Source organism: Lontra canadensis, unplaced genomic scaffold (genome assembly GCF_010015895.1).
Source record: "Lontra canadensis isolate GAN:19392208 unplaced genomic scaffold, GSC_riverotter_1.0 scaffold10, whole genome shotgun sequence".
NCBI classification, from domain to species: Eukaryota; Metazoa; Chordata; class Mammalia; order Carnivora; family Mustelidae; genus Lontra; species Lontra canadensis.
The window spans coordinates 6,807,565-6,828,656 of NW_022631004.1; the positions used below are offsets into that span (position 1 = coordinate 6,807,565).

Consider the following 21,092-nt stretch of genomic DNA (forward strand, 5'->3'; position numbering starts at 1 on the left):
AGAACCACTGTAAGGACACATTTAATCAAGACCTCCTGGAACAATGTATTAGATTGACTTTATCACCTTCCAAAAAGTTCCTTTCATTAGTGAAATAGTCGGACAGTTTGGTGTATATGTACTTCATACTGTACTTTACATATTCCTGAGAATTTATTAAAAGAGACCAATTTTTATATGAAATTAAATACTTAAATTCTTCTAATGATTTCTTTTACAAAGCCACAATTGCTCTAGTCTTTAAAGTAATTTTGCTCACAAATAGGCTTGGCCAGACTTCAGATTCTAGATTTGAAGTATTTTTAGTTAGGAAAAAAATCCTTAGAATTCATTATGCCTCCCATGGCTAAGGCTTCGTGCCTGCTAAACTTTTTAGCTTTTATTCTTGTACCTTGTAATTTTCTACAACTGAGAGATTGCTTAATTTCCTTGGAGTAAATAGCATCAGGATGTTTCTTTTTTTTTAATTGTAATAAAATTGACCTACATAACATATTTGTTTCAGGTGTATGACATGATGACTTGATAATATGTATATATTGCAAAATGATCACCAGTTTATTTAGGTAACATCCATCACCATATATAGTTATAAATTCTTTCCTGTGATGAAAATCTAATCTCTTAGCAACTTTCAAATATACAATATAGTATTATTAACTATAGTTACCATGCTGAACATTACCAGGACTTGTTTATTTTATAATTGAAAGTTTGTACCTTTTGGCCACCTTTGCCATCTCCCCTCCCCACCAACTACCAGTCTGTTCTTTGTATCTCTAAGTTCAGTTTTTTTGTTTGTTTGGTTTTGGAGGTTTTTTTAATTCCACATATAAGTGAGATTATATTTTTCTTTCTCAGTCTGGCTTATTTCAGTTAGCATAATGCCCTCAAGGTCCATCCTATTGTCACAAGAGACAGGAGATCTCTTTTTTAAATGAATGAATAATAATACACTGATATATTTATATATATATATATATATATATGTGTGTGTGTGTGTGTGTGTGTGCAAACACATACACGTGAAGTACAAACAATACCTTATCCATTCATCCCTTGGTGGATACACGTTGCTTCCATGTCTTGGCTATTATACATAATGCTGCAGTAAACATGAGGGTGTAGATATCCTTACAAGGTAGTCTTTTCATTCCTTCAGATAGATACTTAGAAGTGGAATTGCTGTATTATAAGATAGCTTATTTTTAATTTTTTGAGGAACTTCCATATTGCTTTCCATAGTTGCTGTAGCAATCTATATTCCTACCAACAGTGCATGAGGGTTCCCTCTTCTCTACATCTTCTCCAACACTTGTTATTATTCCTTTTTTTTTTTTTAAGAAAGTTTTAAATGAAAAAAATTTTTTTTTTTTTTAAGGTTTTATTTTTAAGTAATCTCTGTACCCAACATGGGACTTAAACTCCCAACCCTGAGATCAAGAGTTGCATGCTCTCCTGACTGAGCTAGCTAGGCACCCCTATTTATTGTCTTTTTAATAACAGCTATTCTAACAAGTGTGAGGTAATATCTCATTGTGGTTTTGATTTGCATTTCCCTGATGATGAGTGATGTTGAGCACCTTTTTATGTACCTGTTGGCCATCTGTATATCTTCTTTGGAAAAAATACCTATTCACATTCTCTGCCATTCATTCATTCACTCACTCATTCATTCATTCGTCTGCCCATTTTTATAAATCACATTGTTTTATGTTTGTTTCTTTTGTGCTGTTGAGTTGTATGAGCTCTTTATGTATTTTGGATATTATTAGATATATAATTTGCAAGCATTTTTTCCTATTCCATAGGTTGTCTTTTCATTTTGCTGATGGTTTCTTCTGCTCTGCAGAAGCATTTTAGTTTGAAGTAGTCCCACTTGTTTGTGTTTTGCTTTTGTTGCCTTTGCTTTTAGTGTCAAATTCAGAATGTTTCTAATAGACAAAGATGTGAAATATTTTAATCTACATTCTTTTTTGGAGGCAGAATTTTATGTTCATATTACTAGACACTAGATATATAATTATAGGAGCTGTCGATGAATTAGAGTGAATATTAAGCCTTTTTGGGGGGCTTCAACAAATGAAAAGTCTCAAGAAAGTAGGAAAAATAAACACATCAGTTAAGTAGAATTTGATATGTTCAGAGGATGAAATATTGCACGGCCATTAATGTATTATGAGTTTGTGGTATTGACATGGAAAATATGCTGTCTGTATGATTCAGTGTAAAAGATCACCAAACTACATGTATAATGTATCTTACAGGTATCTAGGTCTGTGTGTATACTTTGTATTCTGTGTATATTTATGCATAGGTAAAAGTCCAGAATGACAGCCAACACAGTATTTTTTATTATGTTATTTAGCAATGGTTATTTATAGGAAGTGGAATTTAGAGGCAGTTTTTTCATTTCCTTCTTCATAATTTACTAAATTATCTGAATGGTTTATAATGAGCATGTGTGACTTTGATAATCAGAGACAAAGATATATTGGGGAGGAATACCTAATTATATTAATATACCTTCACTTCCTGCTCTAGGCTTCTAGCTATTAGTTTCATCAGAATTTATATGGATTGTTAGGGAAGGCTGAAAAGTCTAAGAAAAGGAAGAATGGGAGAAATCAAAGTATGATTTTTAGAAACCAAACAAAAGAATGACAAGAAACAAAAATAATCATAACCACCTCTAATTTTCATTTATGCAGCATAGAATTAGATATGATCCCTACTTTTGCTGAAAGGAATGTCTACAACAGAGAGTAAAAATCATTCAACTATTACTACTACTACTTTACTCCTAGGTGATGCTGGGCACTATCAGAAACACTTCACATAGTAGTCCTATCTGGTGACTACTATTATTACCTTTGTTTTATAGATGAGGCACAGAGTGATTATAAATATGTCTTTACTTGCTGCGCAGGGCCCTGAAGCTCCTAGATCTTATTGAAACTATGAGAAAATGCCCACGGGAGGTCACATAGCTAGCTAGAATTCTAGGCCAGAGGTGCCATTCTGAATCACTAAACTGTACTGCAGTTTGTACTGCAATTTGATGAATTGGGCCATCAGCTATAGAAAATTTGATGCAATGCTGTCACTAAAGCATGCTTTGTTTTCGCAAAGGACAATACAGAGATAATTTTGCTAAACTGAATTCTTTGGACGGTACGCATCATGTTGGGATTTTGAGTTTTTATTTATTTTGAGAGAGAGAGAGCATTAGCAGGGGGGCAGGGGAGGGCAAAGGGAGAGGGGAGAAGCAGGCTCCCTGATGAGCAGGGAGCCCATCCTGGGCTCAATCCCAGAACACAGGGATCACAAGAAGGCAAAAGTTTAACCCACTGAGCCACCCAGGCACCCTAGGATTTTGTGTTGTTTTGTGTGGGTTTTTTGGGTTTTTGTTTTGTTTTGTTTTGTTTTTGGAGATTTTATTTAATATTTGTCAGAGAGAAAGCATAAGCAGGGGGAGGGGCAGAGGGAGAGGGAGAAGCAAGGAGCCTGACAAGGGACTCAATCCCAGGACTCTGGGATCATCACCTGAACAGAAGACAGACGCTTTAGGACTGAGCCACCCAGGTGCCTCTCATTTCGTTTTTTAGAGAGTGCTCCAGTGGGGGAGGGGCAGAGAAAGAGGGAGAGAAAATCTTAAGCAGCTCCACCCCAGCACAGAGTCTGAGATAGGTGGGTGCTTAGTCTCATGACAGTCTCAGGACTCTGAGGTCATGACCTGAGGCAAAATCAAGAGTCATACACTTAACCAACTGAGCCACCCTGGCACCCAGGATTTTGTATTTTTAAATATTATTACAAAATTTAGGGTTATACTTTAAGTATACAGTTGTAGGTACAAACACACAAACACATTTTCTAATTTTGCTTAGAAGAGAGAAAGAAATGCACACAGAGACGGAGACAGAGAGGAGAAAGATTATAAACCAGGAACTTATAAAGGATTTTTGTACCAACATTATCTTGTCTTGTATTAATAATTCTAGTATTATTTATAAGAGGAAGCTACCAAAACTTGCTGTCTTATGGTTGTCCCACCCTAAGTGCAGCTTTGGCTTATTTTCTGTAGTCTGTATGTTTGACCAAATTATCATGTTTTTCACCAAAGAGACAATGATGAATGGAGAGGAAGAGAAGGGATGGTGGAGAAAGAAGGAATAGAACAAATTTCATATAATTTCCCTTTGCATAATTAAAGTGTAGTGTTATAATTCCCATCGGGACACTAGGAAGTTAATGGGAAAGGTTTAAGAAACATTTAGTAGCTAACCTCATTTCCGCTTCAGAAAGCCATTTCCTTTCTCGGTTTGCCATTATGGTGAGCCACATGAGAAAGCTTAGTGTACAGTTTTCACGTGAGTTTTTTTTCTCTATGTTGTAGTAATCAAAATGTAATTAAAATGGAATAAATGGCTGGTGCAAAATAGAAGTATCCATCTTTAGGAAATGACTGGCATATATTATATAATACTTAGATTATAAAACTTCTATATATACTTAATAACTTTTATATTTAGCTTTAAATTTGTGTTTTCTTTCAGAATGAATACTCTATTGAAATGACTTTTTTAACAAAGCTGGGTTTCATATTTTGTTTTACCTCCATAAGAGGTCAGATGGTATTACATTTTAATAATGTGGAAAATTATATCAGTTGTTTTTATTTAAGGACTTTATTAATTGCTGTGACTCATTTTGTATAAAAATTCATTTGTAATAAATAGTTTGAACTTCAGTACAGCTTTGTGACCTTTCCAAATATAGGTATTTATAATTTGCAGGTTTATAGTAAGTTACTACAAAACCTGATCCACTGACCATTTAGAATCAAGTCATTTGCCAATACAAGACTATATTTTATTCCCCTCTTGGTTTCCACAGTGCATTGCACATAATATATATCCAATAAAGGCTATTAAGTGAATGAAGGAGTAAGTGAATGAATGAAAAAGCAATTGGAAAATGTTAACTTTTGGCCCAGGAGTCATCCACACTAAGTATTAATTGAAAAAACTAATTTCATTTCTAAAAAAGTAGGAATAGGGGGATGTTGAACCAAACTTCGTTTCATAATAAATGGTATTTAAAAAATGAGGAATGAATGCAGGGGATTCTTTCTCTGCTAATAACATATTTAAACTGCTAATGAGAACTTTGTAGTATATTTTAAAGTAATTTAATTTTTATAAGACTTGAGGAGATGATGCCAAAAATACCAAGAACTTTATTTATTTTTTAAAATGTAAGTCAAAAGTTTGCCAGAAATACATGTCTGGTCTGTTTTTACCTGGATTATTAATTCCCCTTGCCTTAATGGAGACATATCTTTTGAAATATTTTTTCTCATTGAATATTTATGAACAGGGTGCTAGAGAAATTACTGTTTCCTCTTCTCTTCTTTGAGGTATAACTGTAAGTGGTTCAGGGTCCATTTGCTAGAGAAATATACTTAGTTATGAGGGCACCAAAGAAACACAGTTAATAAAAACATTTGTTATCCTGCCTAATGGTGTAAAACATGTCACCTAATATTTTAAAAACATAGGTCCAGTATAAATGCTAACTGGGTATTATGGAGATCTTGTGCTGCTTAAATTCAAGTTGGGTTGTTAGAATAGTGTCTGTAAATTTGTACTGATGTTTGCAGTATTATGTACTGAGAAAAGCACATCTGTAAAAACTGGTGTGTCCTGGTATTCTTGGCAGGATTGGGGCTGTCTTTAATCTCCTTTGACTTGTTCATCTTCCTTTAAGGCCATCCATAAAGATGCGCAGAGTATCCTTTTCAGCCTTTGGTTAGGATTTGCATCAGTAGTCATAAACCTGCTCTCCGGACAAAGACACCCTCTCCTTTGAAGTAATTGCTCAAGCTTTTCAAAGCAGTCCAAGAAGTCTATCCTCTTTCTCTTTTTATTTTTCTTTAAGGAAAGTTTGAAGTATAGCCCCTTAAACTAGCAACAAGATAAATTTTTCTCTCAGCTTTATTGAAAGCCATGACGATTTTTCAAGCAGTAAGACTTTAAAAGGTTCTTAAAGGAATCTGTTCTGCTTTATGATCTAGCTTTTGGTAGATCCTGCTATCTCAAAGAGCAAAAGTAAAGACTTCTTGTATCCATTAACTACTGCAAATTTTTATCAAAGAATTAATCTGATATTTTTCAGAAGGCTTTTTTTTTTTCCCTGCTCTTTATTTGGTTTAGAGACTTTAGTAAAAAATGCTGACAGAATTGGGGTCTTTGAAAAAGCACTGTATGGCCAGTATTATTTTATTTGAGTTGCTTTTCCCCCTTAAGTGTTAACTCTCAGGGCTGGCATGAGGTTGGGATGTGAGTGCTACCATGGCAATGAGTATACCTGGTTCCTAGATTTCGTTTCTGGACTTTCCAAACAAATATATACAGATACGGAGCAGTTTTTCCTTTCCTTTCTGTAGAAGATTATTGCTGAGCTCTGTGATGCAGGATGATATATAATAGTGTAACTCCAGAGAAATAGATTGTGTGAGTTACATATAAAGCCTGTCTTCTGCCTCTGATTTTCCCCTCTACCCTTATTCCAAGTGGTCCCCAAAGTATCTGTTGCATTTAAACAGTTTGGATCTGTTGGTTTTAAGTCCCATATCCTATAATTCTATTTACTGTAGAGAAATTTTAATATTTAAAACAATTGTTTTATTGGAACTTACAAAAATCCAATAAGTATTTACTGTGAACAGAATTTTTTGATGAGAAAATGTAAAGAATACTCAGTTTGCATAGTAGATAATAAAGGGAATACACACACGGTCTTTAAACAAAACTGGAAATAGCTTTTTTAAGAGGATTTGATATTCCTCCTTATATTCTTGTACATGGATTTTAGGGGCTATTAATGTGCATTTCCTAACAGGGAGGGAATGTTAAATAGCACAGTCTTCTTAATGGAAACCCAGCGAGTGTTTGGAAACAAGTTACCTGAGAACAACCCAGTGGTCATAAGTTTACCCTTATGTTTTTAATTTGTTGTTTTTCTTTTCCTTTCTTTCTTTCTTTTTTTTTTTTCTTCTGTATTTCCTGAACTGTCTAACCTGCTTCCTGGGTTAGAGAACATTTTGCCAAACTTTGAAGCCAAAGTCCTAGCACTGAACAATTCTTTATTTAGAGATCAGGCTTTAGGAAAAGAAAAATCTTTTACAGTATTGAAATCATGCAATATGTGTATGTCTTCTGACTTGGGGAGGGAGAAATGATTGGTATAGTGTGGATCATTGGAAACTTCTATTTCGTAAGGAAAGCATACTTACAAAAAATCTTAATTATGAGTTTACAAAAAAGAATACTTTTTGTCTTAACCCACTTTATGGGCTTAATCATGAGGCTTCCTAAACTCTAACTTTATAGTCCTAGAAACTTCTCAGTGTTTCAACTTTTACATTAAAGAAACATAATTAGCAATCTTCTTACTTCCTCACTATGTCCCCGAGAAAAAAAATCTTAGACCTAGAAAACAAAAAGTCAGGCCTGATATGCTTAAGTGACAACATTTTCTGGGTCCATTATCCATCTGTCTTTGTTTACTTTGGCTCACACTTTAGAGTGCTTTCAGTTGCCATCAGTTTTCCTTCAAACTTTCATTTCCCACTAAGGAATTCCAAGACAACTCAAGTTAAAACACAAACCTCCATGCCTCAATAAAATAGTAACTTATGAAAACAAAAAAGGAACAATCACATTGAAGATGTATTCCTTAGAGTTCAGTGATTTTAATTCTTGATTTAAAAATATTGCCTATGTGTGTATATATATATATATATATATAATTAAACATTAATTTTGAAAATAATATTGTACAGTATTTTGTAGAATGTAGAGCATCTTGGGAAAGGAGGGAAGCGTGAATCAGGACTTAACTCTAGATAACTTTTTAAAACACATTTATTTCTAATTTTTGTGGCAAAGCTTATCCCTAACAGAAAGTTAAGTAGTTCAGACTGGCTTACATTATGTGCTTCTTTTCTTAAAAAAATCTCCCAAATTTGTGTACTTTTTAAGGAAAAAAACCTAGTTCTTATAACAAATTCTTCCTGGTTTGCAAAATGTCAAGTACTTTGCAAAAAGTACAAGAACTTTGTAATTAAGGTGGGTTTCCCTCAAAGTTTCTAAACTTTGAAACAAAAGAAACCAAGCCCCTTATTCCACTTGCCCCCTTGCCTTGTACTATGTCATTTGGCATCTGCCTCTGTCACGAAGCATGGAAGCCGGTCCCAGCGTCTGGCTGCATGGGGCACAGCCAGTGTGGCAGAGTTTGACATGACAGCCCTCCACTTACATCTCATTGCGGAAGAACTCGGAGTCACCAGAAGCTATGAGGCACTCTGTGGGGACACAGCTACACATTTTGTGCCACAACAAATGCACTGTAATACTCCTTTGTAACGGCTGGACTGCAGGCTTCCGTTGAAGTGGGGCAGGAGGCACAGCAACTAGGGCCCTGCCTCCCGTTTTTGGTCATGGATCTCTGTGCATTCAGTATAAGCTATTTTCTTTCTTCCCCTCGCCATCCTCCCAGGAAAACACAGGCACGTACATATATTTTGCATGAAATTTCAGAGACTCCACTGGGACCCATCACAAAAACCACTGCGTTGGAAGCTAGTTTAATTTTTTGACAGCCAGTATTCGCCTTTCCAAGGACAACAGGTTTCTGCTGGATATTCCCTGACCTACCTGAGAAGAGATAACAAGTTGTTCTTTTCTAAGACTTCCACAGCTGGTGCTAGAGACCTTCTGGGCACATTTGCCTCTTTTAGGTTACATGGTATCACTTATCAATCTTCCTGTGAAACCAATCCAAATCGAGGAAATTGAAGTGTGCTAATAGAACACTGCTCTCTAGTTCCACTTACAAAGGCTTTCTGTGTCTTTGTCTTTAGAGACTATAAAAGTGGAGGACTAGTGTGGTCTGAAAATAGTATTCTTCAGGCTAAATATGGAATTTGGCTTATCCTTGCCAATTGGAATGAATCAAGCCACAAATGAAGCCCATTACTGTCCTTTTTATCTGAGCTGGGCCTGTTTGTGGTGTGGGTTCCTTATTAACCAACCAGTTTTGTGGGTTTCTATGGGGAGGGGGTTGGGGACAGAGATACAGGATGACTTCTATTGTGAAAATGTCTGGAAACATCTTCCATTATCTGGATACTCATTCTCTGTTAGCCTTTCCTCATCCTCCTCCTCTAGTTTTCAGTCACTATCAGAACTACATGGAAGAGTTTGCTCTATTTCCCCTCTGTTCTTTGAACCACAGAAAATACACTCTGTTAGATTTCTGTATTAAGAAAATACGTAAGATTAGTAAATATGCATTTAAGAGAGGGGCTCCTTTGAGGTATCATGTCCTAGTTCAGCCTGTCTTTACCACAACAGAGATCTCAGGGTCCCATGGAAAAGGTGGGGGGCTGCCTTTCTTTGAAATATGAATCAAGCCAGAGTTACTACTTTTATAATCATCCATCTATAAATCATCTAATTGAAGGGCTTATATTTATATTTGGGAAGTATCGGAGTCATTCTACAATGCAGGTTTTTGTCTTATTTTACTCTGTATTTTCAATTCCTGTTGCTTGATAGTCATGTAAGGATTGGAAATTTGGCAACTGGTCTTCATACTCTAGCATATAGTTGGGATTTAGTGCTAAAATAGGGTTTTTGGACAGATTTCCAAACTGGGACTTAGGCGTTACAGGAATTAGGAACAAATCGTTTGTTATTTAAGTAGAGGGAGCTGAGAGAGGTAACCTCCTGCCTGAACTTGATTTGTTTTTATCTGTTTCTGCCTAAAGGTGAGACCACCACTCCTCGAGCCATTCTAACAGGCCACGACTGTGAGATCACCTGTGCTGCCGTCTGTGCGGAGCTGGGCCTCGTGTTAAGTGGCTCCAAAGGTAAACCCATGGTGCCCTCAATAAAATGTATGTTTCTTTTTGGTGTTTGGCAAGGATGGATTTGGTAACTTTTTTCTCTAAGCTGTGCTGTCCATTATAGTAGCTCTTAGCCATGTAGGACTATTTGAATCAACTAATTACTTATTGAATTAGTTAATTACTTATGTGGTTTAACTACATAAAGTTTAAAATGCAGGTCCCTGGTGGCACTAGCCACTTTTCAGGTGTTCTCGCCTCACACATGACTGTGGCTGCTGAACCAAACAGCATAAGTACAGAACATCTACACTGTCACAGAGAATTGTGTTTCACAGCATTGCTCTGACGAGGGAGGTAGGGACAAGGAACATCTTTGTCTATTTGTTTATTCCTCTGGACTCCAGGCTGGGTTCCATCTCACACCTGGAGGGAAACTGACCTGGTCTGTTTTAACTTCCAAATCTCAGAACAAGGCAGGAGCCAGGATGGCATTGAGAGTGGAATGGGGAGACACTTAAGCCGGTTCTCCTGGGGGAGGTCTGCCCTTGCAACGTCTTCATATATTTAGGCCAGAGTTATCAACCACAAAGCAAGCTTTCAAAGAGCACACGCAACAAATCAGGATCTGGCCTGGAACAGAGCTGTTTTGAATCCATTGCTTATTCCATTGCAATAGTTTATCCATCTCTCTGTCTCTCTGCCCTGAGCTGAGGTCTGAACACACAAAAAAGTACTATAATCCTGTCTTTGAAGGTTATCTGATGAGGATGCATTGAATATTTGACTCACCTTATCTGTGTCTCGAACTATAATACTTAGTCTAGCTAACAAGACTTATTAAATATTAAGAGGATTGTATTTAAAAATTTAGTTGGCCAGGGCAGTAAAATAATGGTACCAAGAATTCTATACCTACTAGATTTTTTCCCCTTCTTATATCCAAGAATTTCATATATCCTGAGCAAATAGAAGTTCTTAGACTATACGGGATCCAAATTAGACATGGGGCACCCAGCTGGCTCAGTCGATAGAGCATGAGATTCCTAATCTCAGCACTATGATTTTGAGCCCCATGTTGGGTATAGGGTTTAATTAAAAATAAAACCTTGGGGTGCCTGGGTGGCTCAGATGGTTAAGTGTCTGCCTTCAGCTCAGGTCATGATCCCAAGGTCCTGGGATCAAGCCTCACATTGGGTTTGCTGCTCAGCAGGGAGTCTGCTTCTCCCTCTTCCCCTGCCTCTCCCCTTGCTTGTGCTCTCTCTTTCTCTCTCAAATGAATAAATAGGATCTTTTAAAAAAATAAAATAAATGAATAAATAAAATCTTTAAAAAAACAAAAAACACAAAAATTAGACATATAAAATGAACTTATCATATTAAAGGTCATCCTTGCTTTGCATGGTAGTGCAGAACCATATGAATGACCACACAAGCTAAAAGCCATGCTGAGTGATCATAACAATCAGTGGGAGACATTTGGGTTGTTTCATGGCTTTTAAAATTATTTTGTCAAAACATTAAAAATTTGCTTACACAGTTTTTTATTCACACACATATAGGCACAAAAAAACCCAGTTAACTCACATTTACATAATATACTGTAATTTAAAACTTTAGAAACATTGAAAATTAAAGTGTTTTCCTCATGAGAAACTTATCGAGAGTACAACAGTGCTTGCCTTCTTCTCTTTGTAGAACTAAGATAAAAGAGCGAGAACCTTTTCTGTGCTTTGAGCAGTTGTCATGCTCCTTTCTATGTTTTGGTCAGCTTCCCACATTTTATCTTCTGTGCATTCAATGTCATGAAACATCTCCTTGGGTTCCTTTAAAGTGAAGTTCTTGCTGGCATCACTTCTTCTGGGACATCACCGTTTTTGTTACAATCCTTTTTCTAATCTATGTCAGTAAGTTCACCTTCACGGATGTCCTCTGGCCGCATGTCTAAATTCTCTCAGCAACGTCAGCGTTTGCAGGATCAGTTCTTTCTCCTGTAACCCCATTTATATTCCGTACCAAGTTCACTCTTGGCTTTATCACTTTTCATTTCCTTCTGGCCAGTAGTCCCTTTTGATGGTCCATTTCTGTAAAGTGTCACGTGGGCTTCTTACTGGAGATGAGGAAGCAGCACAACCACACATTTAGCTCTGGGTGCACAGACTGAGGGACAGACCGTCAGCGACCTTTACTGACAGCCTCTGAGGGAAATGATGTGGTTGGTTCCTCGTGAAGCACTCCTGTTATTTACCTATTCATTTGTGGACTGAAAAGCTAGTCACAAAATGTGAACCTTATAGTTAATGTGAAACCTGAAGTTTGACGTGCGGTGAGGGCCTGGTGTCGTTTAGAGAGTGATCATGGATGCTCATGCGTGCTGGGACAGCATGCGAGGGAGAGGCTGCTGGTATGTATGTTGAGAACACAAAAAGCCTATAAACTCCCTGAGTGGTCAAGAAAAGTAGAGAACCTGATTTTCAAAAGGTCATGCTTTTAGTAGTCCTGTGGGGGTCAGGTCACAAGTCCCCATAGGCCTGAGTAATTTAGCTTGGAGATCAGCAGGCCTTATACGCATTACCCCTCTTGTCCGACTTAGACATCTCTTAGAACTTACTCGTCACGCAGGTGGTTTTGGTTACCTCTTCCTTCTTTACATGTAGCAGGCATTCAATAAAAATGAAAATGCTCTAATGTGTATGCATTCCCCAGTAGCTCCCATTCTCCTCAGGCAGCTCAGCCTAGAGGTCAGTTCGGGGAGTTGGAAGTGTGGGCGCCGCTCGCTTTGGGGGCAGCCGGCAAGTGTACTCACTTGCAGAAGGATCTCTGGGTGAATTTATTGGGGGTGGGGTGGGGGGGAGTAGGTGGACTGCCAGCAATGTTCTTTCATTGTGAAGTAATGGGCAATGGGAGGAAAGAAGGCTGAGGCCTCCCAAAGCTGCTCTAATAAGCTGTCCCCATGCTGGCCCACAGTGCGACCACTGCTTTGGGGCCCCTGTGACATGCAGGCAGAGCTTCAGCATGAGCTTGGTGGCCGTCTGTCCTTTCCAGAAGCACCTCTAGGATTTGAAATTTGTCCTGTTCCTTTCTTAATGCATCCTGTTTTTATCATCTCTTGGCATAACAAATTTCATAAAGTAGCTTCTCTTGAGGAGAAGTGAACTTGAATGTATAGGACTTGTCTTTCTCCTCTCCCAAGTAGAAGGTGGGATCTGGCCAGCATGCAGAGGACATTGTTTAAAATAACATATATATATAACATACATAATTTTTAAAGGTTTGCTACAGCTGTTTGATCCTGTTTAATCAGAGCTCAAGATTCATTTCATGTTTGTCATCATTAAAAAATATATATATCTTTCGTTTCTCTTTTCTCAGAAGGACCATGTCTCATACATTCCATGAATGGAGACTTACTAAGGACTTTGGAGGGTCCTGAGAACTGCCTGAAACCGAAACTCATTCAGGCTTCAAGAGAGGGTCATTGTGTCATATTCTATGAAAATGGCTGCTTCTGTACATTCAGTGTCAATGGGAAACTCCAGGCCACTATGGAAACAGATGATAACATAAGAGTGAGTACACCACAGACTTTCCACCCTTCTAGATCTTGACCTTCAAGTGTAGTAGGTGAGGAGGGAGAGGGTTCGCTAGAGAGACCTCTAGCCTTTCCACGCCATAAGAAAATCACCAGGTAGCACTTGGACGGGGCTCGTGTATTCACAGACCATGGCGTGTCACAGCTGTGGCGACGGCATCGCTCAGCCAGAGCGCTCTGGGCACGACAGCACACAGTGAAGCCAGCCTGGGGGCCTTTCAATAGCATTGACCAGCTTGCTTATTTGTTTTCTCTAAGAAAGTTACCTGTACATGATTGTTTCCTGTTTTCGGAGTACTGAAGCTAAAATAGTGGATTCCACCTAAAACTAAAACTCCTCTTCACACTTGAGTAGGTGGCTGGTGGGAATGGTAGGGATTATGATGACTCAGGATTAGCGTCTCATTCTAGACTTGACTTCTTCTTGAATAACAAGACCAACAATTAGCAAGTTAAGGGAGTTGGGCTTCCAGTTATGATTTGACTGAGGCAGACAGTTATTCCCTTTTGACAAATGAGGAATGATAGTGCTAGTGGGCCATCTGGAGTCTTGCTTCATTTTCAGGACATGATTCCAAAAGTTATTAGAGGTTGAAGAAAACAGTAAAGACTGCTCTTTGGAGAGGCTGTTTTTTCAAGGTCCTCCTTTTCTCACTCCCAGCCCTCTGGGGCAGCTTAAGATAAAATGAAGCTGTGGTGTTCCCGTCATTTTCCAGGATGAGGTTGGAGGTGCATGTGAATTGTGAACGGTGAGGGGACTCCGGACATGTCAGGGTGTGAAGAGGGTCGCAGAGGCCTCTGCCCTCCCGGTGTGGCTTTAAGCTAGCTCTGGACGATATTCATTGCCCTTCCTGACCCAGGGCAGCTTACAGGACATAAACTGTCCGTTTCCCAGACCTAATCTGATCCCCCTCTGCTATCAAGTAAACAGATCCTGGGGTCAGGAAGTATTAAGAAACAGTAACCCTAAATACGGATCACGTTGATGAAATGACGGGCACTCGCTGCTTCTGTATCTCAGCATTGATTTCTTCTGTGTCTTCTCCATTTCCCTCTGTGAATTTTCCTCACTGTATTTTGACTGCCTGTACCACAAAAGCATGAAACTCCTACTTTTATTTTTCCCTTCCTTCCCGTAATACTTCATTTAAACCAAGTACACATCAGAGGATTTTCCTTTCCTCTTTTCTTTACAATAATAATGTTGATAATCTGTCACTTTGAGTTATGATTATACTGTCAGCAACACTAATAAATCTGTAAAATAATTTGAAATCCCTTGCTGGCTAAAACAATATCTGTGGCATTTCAGTTAGTACCGAAGGCTCTGGGAAGCTCCTTGAGGCAATAGGAAGGAGGCTTTCTGCAGACTGTTCATACATACATGCTTTTCCTCTCTGCCCTAGAGCCATTGTTTTTTTTTTCCCCCTGTAATATTTCCCACTGGATTTTAGGCTTAAACAATCCATTGCCTTTTTCCCAGCACTCCTGCACTTTATCATACTAACTTGCAAGTGGCAACTGTGTGATTAAAACAAGCTTGCCTAAAATGAGCACTGCGTGCCCATGGCTCCAGAGACTGACACTTTCACAGCTAACTGCCTTGGGGAGGGAGGGAGGAAGAATAAGAGACATCACAGAGCAAAAATCTCCAGTTCCATCCTGTAGTCTGAGCTGTATTAGGAAAGGGGACCATGGAAACAAATTAGTCATCAGCTCAGACCAGAAATGAAGTTTCTTTGAAATACCAAGAACCCTGCAGGCAGGCAGCCTGGGGAACCTCTGCGCTAATCAAGGCTTCCCACCTGTTTTTATTTAGATGCCAGATTGTTCGGTGGCATTTGGTTAACGTATCACAGCACATCAGCTAGGCAGTGTTTAGATGTCTTAATGAGTAATTTAAATTAAGTGGGCAGCCAGTACAGAGCAGCAGAGTTATTTTATCCTAAACAAAGGATAGCCACCATTTCACCCGTAGGAACTCATTTATTTTCTTTTGCTGGGGAAGCCTTGTTTTAGGTCGTGATCGTGTCCAGCAGACTACTCTGGCCACAGAAACCAGTGCAGCTGTGGCACGGTCCAAGGCACTCCGGATTCCAGGGGGCAATGACATGTCTCCGGGGCCCTCTAAAATCTCTAATCTCTACCCAACCAGGATACTGAGGAGAGGAGCTGGAGTTTAGAACTCTGAGCGCTGGTTTGAGTGAAGACCACACGCCCTCAGTGAACGTTACCGTGTGGCTCTTACTCCAGGGGAACTCACGAGAAAGGCCAACAAACTATTGTTTCATTTCAGCAGGCTCCTGGCTTATTAAAATGTTTTGGATGTCAATAAATGTATAATCCTAAAAATCCAGGTTTTATTTAATTCCAGACAGAACTAGGATTAACAATTCTTTACTAGAACAAAGAGTTGAAGATCAATAGTTTTAATTTATGTTTTACTTTAGCATTTATCCAGCAGAAAGCCTCAGGTATAAAATTCAAGTGAAACACAGCCATAAGGTTAATTTTCATCAGCTGAATTTTATAAGTGTAGCAAATATTGTTTGCCCCAGCCCTTACTGCAGCTCCCTGCTAGCCCTTAGCTATTGCCATTTGTGATGTGAATGGGGAAAAGAATATTGAAAAAACTTACTGTTTGCATTGGGTTAAGATTTAGAGAATTATTCTTACCTGTGACTATCTTGCATACATGAGCTTTTCTTAGATGTATTTTTGTACTCTTGAAAATAAACTACAGTTAAGAGGCCAGTAAAAGTTGGCATTTACATAAATGTGAATTGAATGGCTATGGAACGGTCCTTACTTTTCCAGGATTTTTAAAAAATTTTGTCAAAGGGCAGATTACAGACTTCGGGCAACTATACTAAAACTGAGTACAGAAAAGAGTTAATTTCAGAAGTTAGATTTTTTTTTCTTTCTGACTTGCTAGAATAATCTGTCTTCCCATATTCACTGTCCAAGTAGGCATAGGATTACAGTTGTTTACACTTTCTCTGTAAAAGGATAAAAGATATTTTAGGCTTTGCAGACTCTATATTCTGTTGCAGTCACTTGTGAGAGTGACCATAAGTGAATGGGTGTGGTTATGTTCCAGTAACCCTTATTTACAGGCGCTGAAATTTGGAATTCATATAATCTTCATATGTCATGGAATATTATTTTTCCTCTGGTTTTTTTCCAACCACTAAAATGTAAAAAAGTCCTATAAAAACAGGCAGTGGTCTGTATTTGGCCCCATTTACAGGACTGAAGAGCAAATTTCATGTCTGTACTTCCTTTTCGGTACTGGCGGGAATAGTCCTGGGGCAAGAGGAAAATGCTTCACCTGGGGTTTAATCACCCTGGAAGCTGGTTCCCTGTCCACCAAGCTATCTTCCTAACTGCTGTAAAAATCCAGCAGGCCTAGTGAAGGTATTAAAGCTCTTGGTCTTCTCCCACGGGGCCGTGGACCCAAAGGCGGCATGTTTTAGCGGAGATCTAGTACAGAGCCCGGCCTGGTACAGAGCGGGCTTAGCACACCCACAGTGCAACTGGAGAGATGCCAGGAGGCTGCTCACTTTAGAATGCTGGTCCCCGTTCACAACATACACCATTTAAATAGTATTCACAGAGCTGGAAGACTTTTCCACCTCATCTTTAAAAAGTGAAAATTAAAACCTAACACTGCCCAGCTTTGTCCATTTGCTTTTTGAAAAATGGACAAAGTTTTCTATAATTTCTGATTTCCTATAACCTTCCCAGGAGCACACGTGCCCTGTCTGCCTGCCTTGAGTGGCTGCATGGAGGAGGAATGAAACACGGGGCGGGAGCCAAGGTTCTCCTAGGACCATACCTCTGCTGACTATTGCTGGGTCTCTCCTAGGCCATCCAGCTGAGCCGAGACGGGCAGTACCTGCTCACAGGAGGAGACAACGGTGTGGTCATGGTCTGGCAGGTGTCTGACCTCAAGCACCTCTTCACCTATCCAGGCTGCGATGCTGGCATCCGGGCCATGGCCCTGTCTTACGATCAGAGGTAACACTGAAATCATGGTCTACTGATGGGGATAGTAAAAACCGGAGGGAATTTATTTAAGTGGGCTGATGGATAGCCTGCGTTGTGGGGATCACCTGGACAATCAGAAAAGCCAGTGAGTGGCAACTGGGTGGCTCGGTCAGTAAAGCATCTGCCTTCCACTCGGGTAATGATCCCGGGGGCTAGGATCAGGTGCCATACCTGGCTCCCAGCTCAGTGGGGAGCCTGCTGCTCCCTCTGCTGATCTACGTTTGTGTTCTCTCTCAGAGAAATAAGAAAGAAAGAAAGAAAGAAAGAAAGAGAGAGAGAGAGAGAAAGAGAGAAAGAGAGAAAGAAAGAAAGAAAGAAAAGAAAGAAAGAAAGAAAGAACCTTAGGTGGAGGAGGGAAGCCAGTAGGGCGCCTTGGCGGCTCAGTCATTAATGGTCTACCTTCAGCTCAGGTCATGATCCCAGGGTCCTGGGATCGAGTCCCACATCAGGCTCCCTGCTCAGTGGGAAGACTGCTTCTCCCTCTCTCACTCTTTCTGCTTATGTTCCCTCTCTCACTGTGTCTCTCTCTGTCAAATAAATAAATAAAACCTTTCTTTAAAAAAAAAAAAAAAAAAGCTAGTGAATATTGGGTTTTTTTAAAAAGTGTGATTTTCTTTCCAAGATTGTCACTCTTGGACAAAGGCTGAATTCTCCATCAATAGACAGGTTAAGTAACAAACACTATAATTACATGGCCATAGTTTTTTTATATTTCTTAGAGTACTTTTTCCTTATAATAAAACTTTAAGAGCTATAAACATGTTTAATATAAAATGCCTGTATCTCTGTCCATGAGAATTCCATGGAGAGATTTGCCTTTTTCCTAAAACCTTTCAAGTGGTAAATTTGGGGGAGAAAGTCTTCAGTATCTTATTTCTTCTTAATATACGGTCACAGATTTTAGTTCCTAATTTTTTTTATTGTGCTAACATACACATAAAATTTACCTTTTTTTTTGGTGTACAAGTCATTGGCATTACATACATTCATACTGTTTTACAACTATCATCACTGCCCATCTGCAGTTTTTTCTTTTCATAAGTTTTTCATCATCCCAAAGAGAAGTCCTCTCCCCATTAAACACTAACTTCCCACTTTCCCTCCCAGAGCTCCATCCAGGTTACCTCAACTCCAGTGTCTGTCTCTATGAATTTGCTTCTTTTAGGTACTTTGTATAAGTGGAAGCATAAAATATTTGTCCTGTTGTAGCATGTATCAAGCTCATTCTTACTTAAGGCTGAATAGTATATGCCACTTTACATAGCCATGCATCCACTGACATTTTGGTTGTTTTCATCTAATGGCTATTGTGAGTAATGTTGCCATAAGCATTTACATAACAAATACCTGTTCGGATTCCTGTTTTCACTTATTTGGGGTAGATAGCCAGGAGCGGAATGGTTGAGTCATACGGTAATTCTATGTGTAACTTTTTGAGGAACTACCAAACTGTTCTCTACAGTGGCTGTACCATTTTACATTCCCACCAGCAGTGTACAAGGGCTCCAATTTCTCCACATCTTCACCAACACCTGTTATGTCCTGGTTGTAGTTTATTTTTGTTTTTAATAATATCCATCCTAGTGGATGTGAAATGGTCTCTTACTGTGGTTTTGATTTGCATTTCCCAAATGACTGGTGGTGTTGACTTTGCACTCTTAATAGTGTCCTCTGATGTGCAAAAGTTTTTAATTTTGATGACTTTTTTTTTTTTTTACTGTTGTTGCAAATGCTTCTAGTGTATCTAAGAAATCACTGCAAAATCCATTGTCATGAAGCTTTTCCCCTATGAGTTTGAGTTGTAACACTTATGTTTGTGGGGTTTTTTTTGTTTTTTTTTTTTTAAGTTTGTTTGTTTATTTGACAGAGACACAGCAGGAGAGGGAACACAAGCAGGGGGAGTGGGAGAAGGAGAAGCAGGCTTCCCACTGATCAGGGAGCCTGATGTGGGGCTCAATCCCAGGTCCCTGGGATCATGACCTGAGCTGAAGGCAGATGCTTAACAACTGAGCCACCCAGGCACCCCTTTATTTAGTTTTTGATCCATTTTTAAGGATCCAGTTTTATTCTTTGGCATGTGGGTATCAGTTTTCCGAAAACTATTTGTTGAAAAGTCTCTCCTTTCCCCACTGGATGGTCTTGACAGTTATCAAAAATCATTTGACCATATATGTGAGTTTATTTCCGGGTTCTCTATTCCACTGGTCTGAATGCCAGTACCAAACTGTTTTGATTACTATAGCTTTGTGGGGAGTTTTGAATTCATGAAGTACAAGACATCTGCTTTTTATTCTTTTTTTTTTTTCTTCTTCATGATTGTTTTTGGCTATTTGGGGTTCCTTGAGAAGCCATTATGAATTTTAAGATGGGTTTCTCTATTTTTGCAAAAAAAAAAGTGGAGGGTAGGAATTTTGATAGGAATTGGGTTGAATGTGTTGATTGCTTTGGCTACTGTTGTCATTTTAACAGTATCAAATCTTCTAGTCTATGAACACAGATGTCTTTCCATTTATTTGTTTTCTTTAATCTCTTTCAGCAGCATTTTATAGTTTTTAATATAGAAGTCTTTCACCTCCTTGATTAAATTTATTTTTGAGTATTTTATTCATTTCATTGCTATTGTAAATGGAATTGTTCTTAATTTCCTTTTCAGATTTTTTCATTGTGCATGTACAGAAATGCAACTTATTTTTGCATTGTTTTTATATCTTGCAACTTTGTTGAATTAATTAATTCTAACAGGTTTTTGTGGAATACTTAGGATTTTCTACTTATTAGGTCATGTCATCTGTAACTGAAATAATTTTACTTCGAACTTTCCAGTTTGAGTGTTTTTTATTTCTTTGTCTTGCCTAATTGCTCTGGTTAGGAATCCCAGTACCATATTGAACTGGTAAAAGTGTTTATTTTTGTCTTATTTCTGATAATAGAAGAAAAGCTTTTAGTTTTTCACCATTGAGTATGATATTAGCTGTGGGTTTTTCATAAATTCCCTTTATCATGTTTAGGTAATTACCATCTATTCCTAGTTTGAGTACTATCATAAAAGCATGTTGAATTTTGTGAACTACTTCTTGTTCATCAATTGAGGTGATTATGTAGGTTTTTCTTAGTTCTGCTAATATGATGGGTTTCATTGATTTTTGTATGTTGAATCTTTGCTGCATTCCAAGAATAAACCCATCTTGGTCACAGTGTATAATCCTTTTAATATGTGCCTGAATTAGGTTTGCTAAAACTTGTTGAACACTTTTGTAGCAGTATTTATAAGGGATATTGGTCTGTAATTTTCACTTCTTATGTGTCTCTCTGGGTAACACTGGCCTCACTTGAACGACTTAGGAAGTCATTTCTTAGGAAAACACTTAGGAACTGTTTTCTTTAGTTTTTGTTTTTTTTTTTTGTTTTTTTTTTTGTTTTTTTTTTTTAAGAGGAGTAAGAGTTAGTGTTAATCCTTCTTTAAATGTTGATAGAATTCACCATTGAAGCCATCTAGTCCAGGGCTTTTCTTTATTGGAAGGCTTTTGATTATTC

At 38.4% G+C, this 21,092-nt stretch overlaps 1 protein-coding gene across 3 annotated transcripts in view; it reads left to right on the plus strand.

The window, feature by feature from the left end:
• LRBA (LPS responsive beige-like anchor protein) overlaps positions 1-21,092 on the plus strand; it is a 729,797-nt gene that overhangs the window by 704,702 nt on the left and 4,003 nt on the right. For all 3 annotated transcript variants that reach the window (XM_032855538.1, XM_032855540.1, XM_032855539.1), the window contains exons 54-56: positions 9,839-9,940; positions 13,289-13,485; positions 17,377-17,528. In XM_032855538.1, coding sequence (XP_032711429.1) covers positions 9,839-9,940; positions 13,289-13,485; positions 17,377-17,528 — 451 coding nt within the window. The remainder of the gene's footprint in view (positions 1-9,838; positions 9,941-13,288; positions 13,486-17,376; positions 17,529-21,092) is intronic.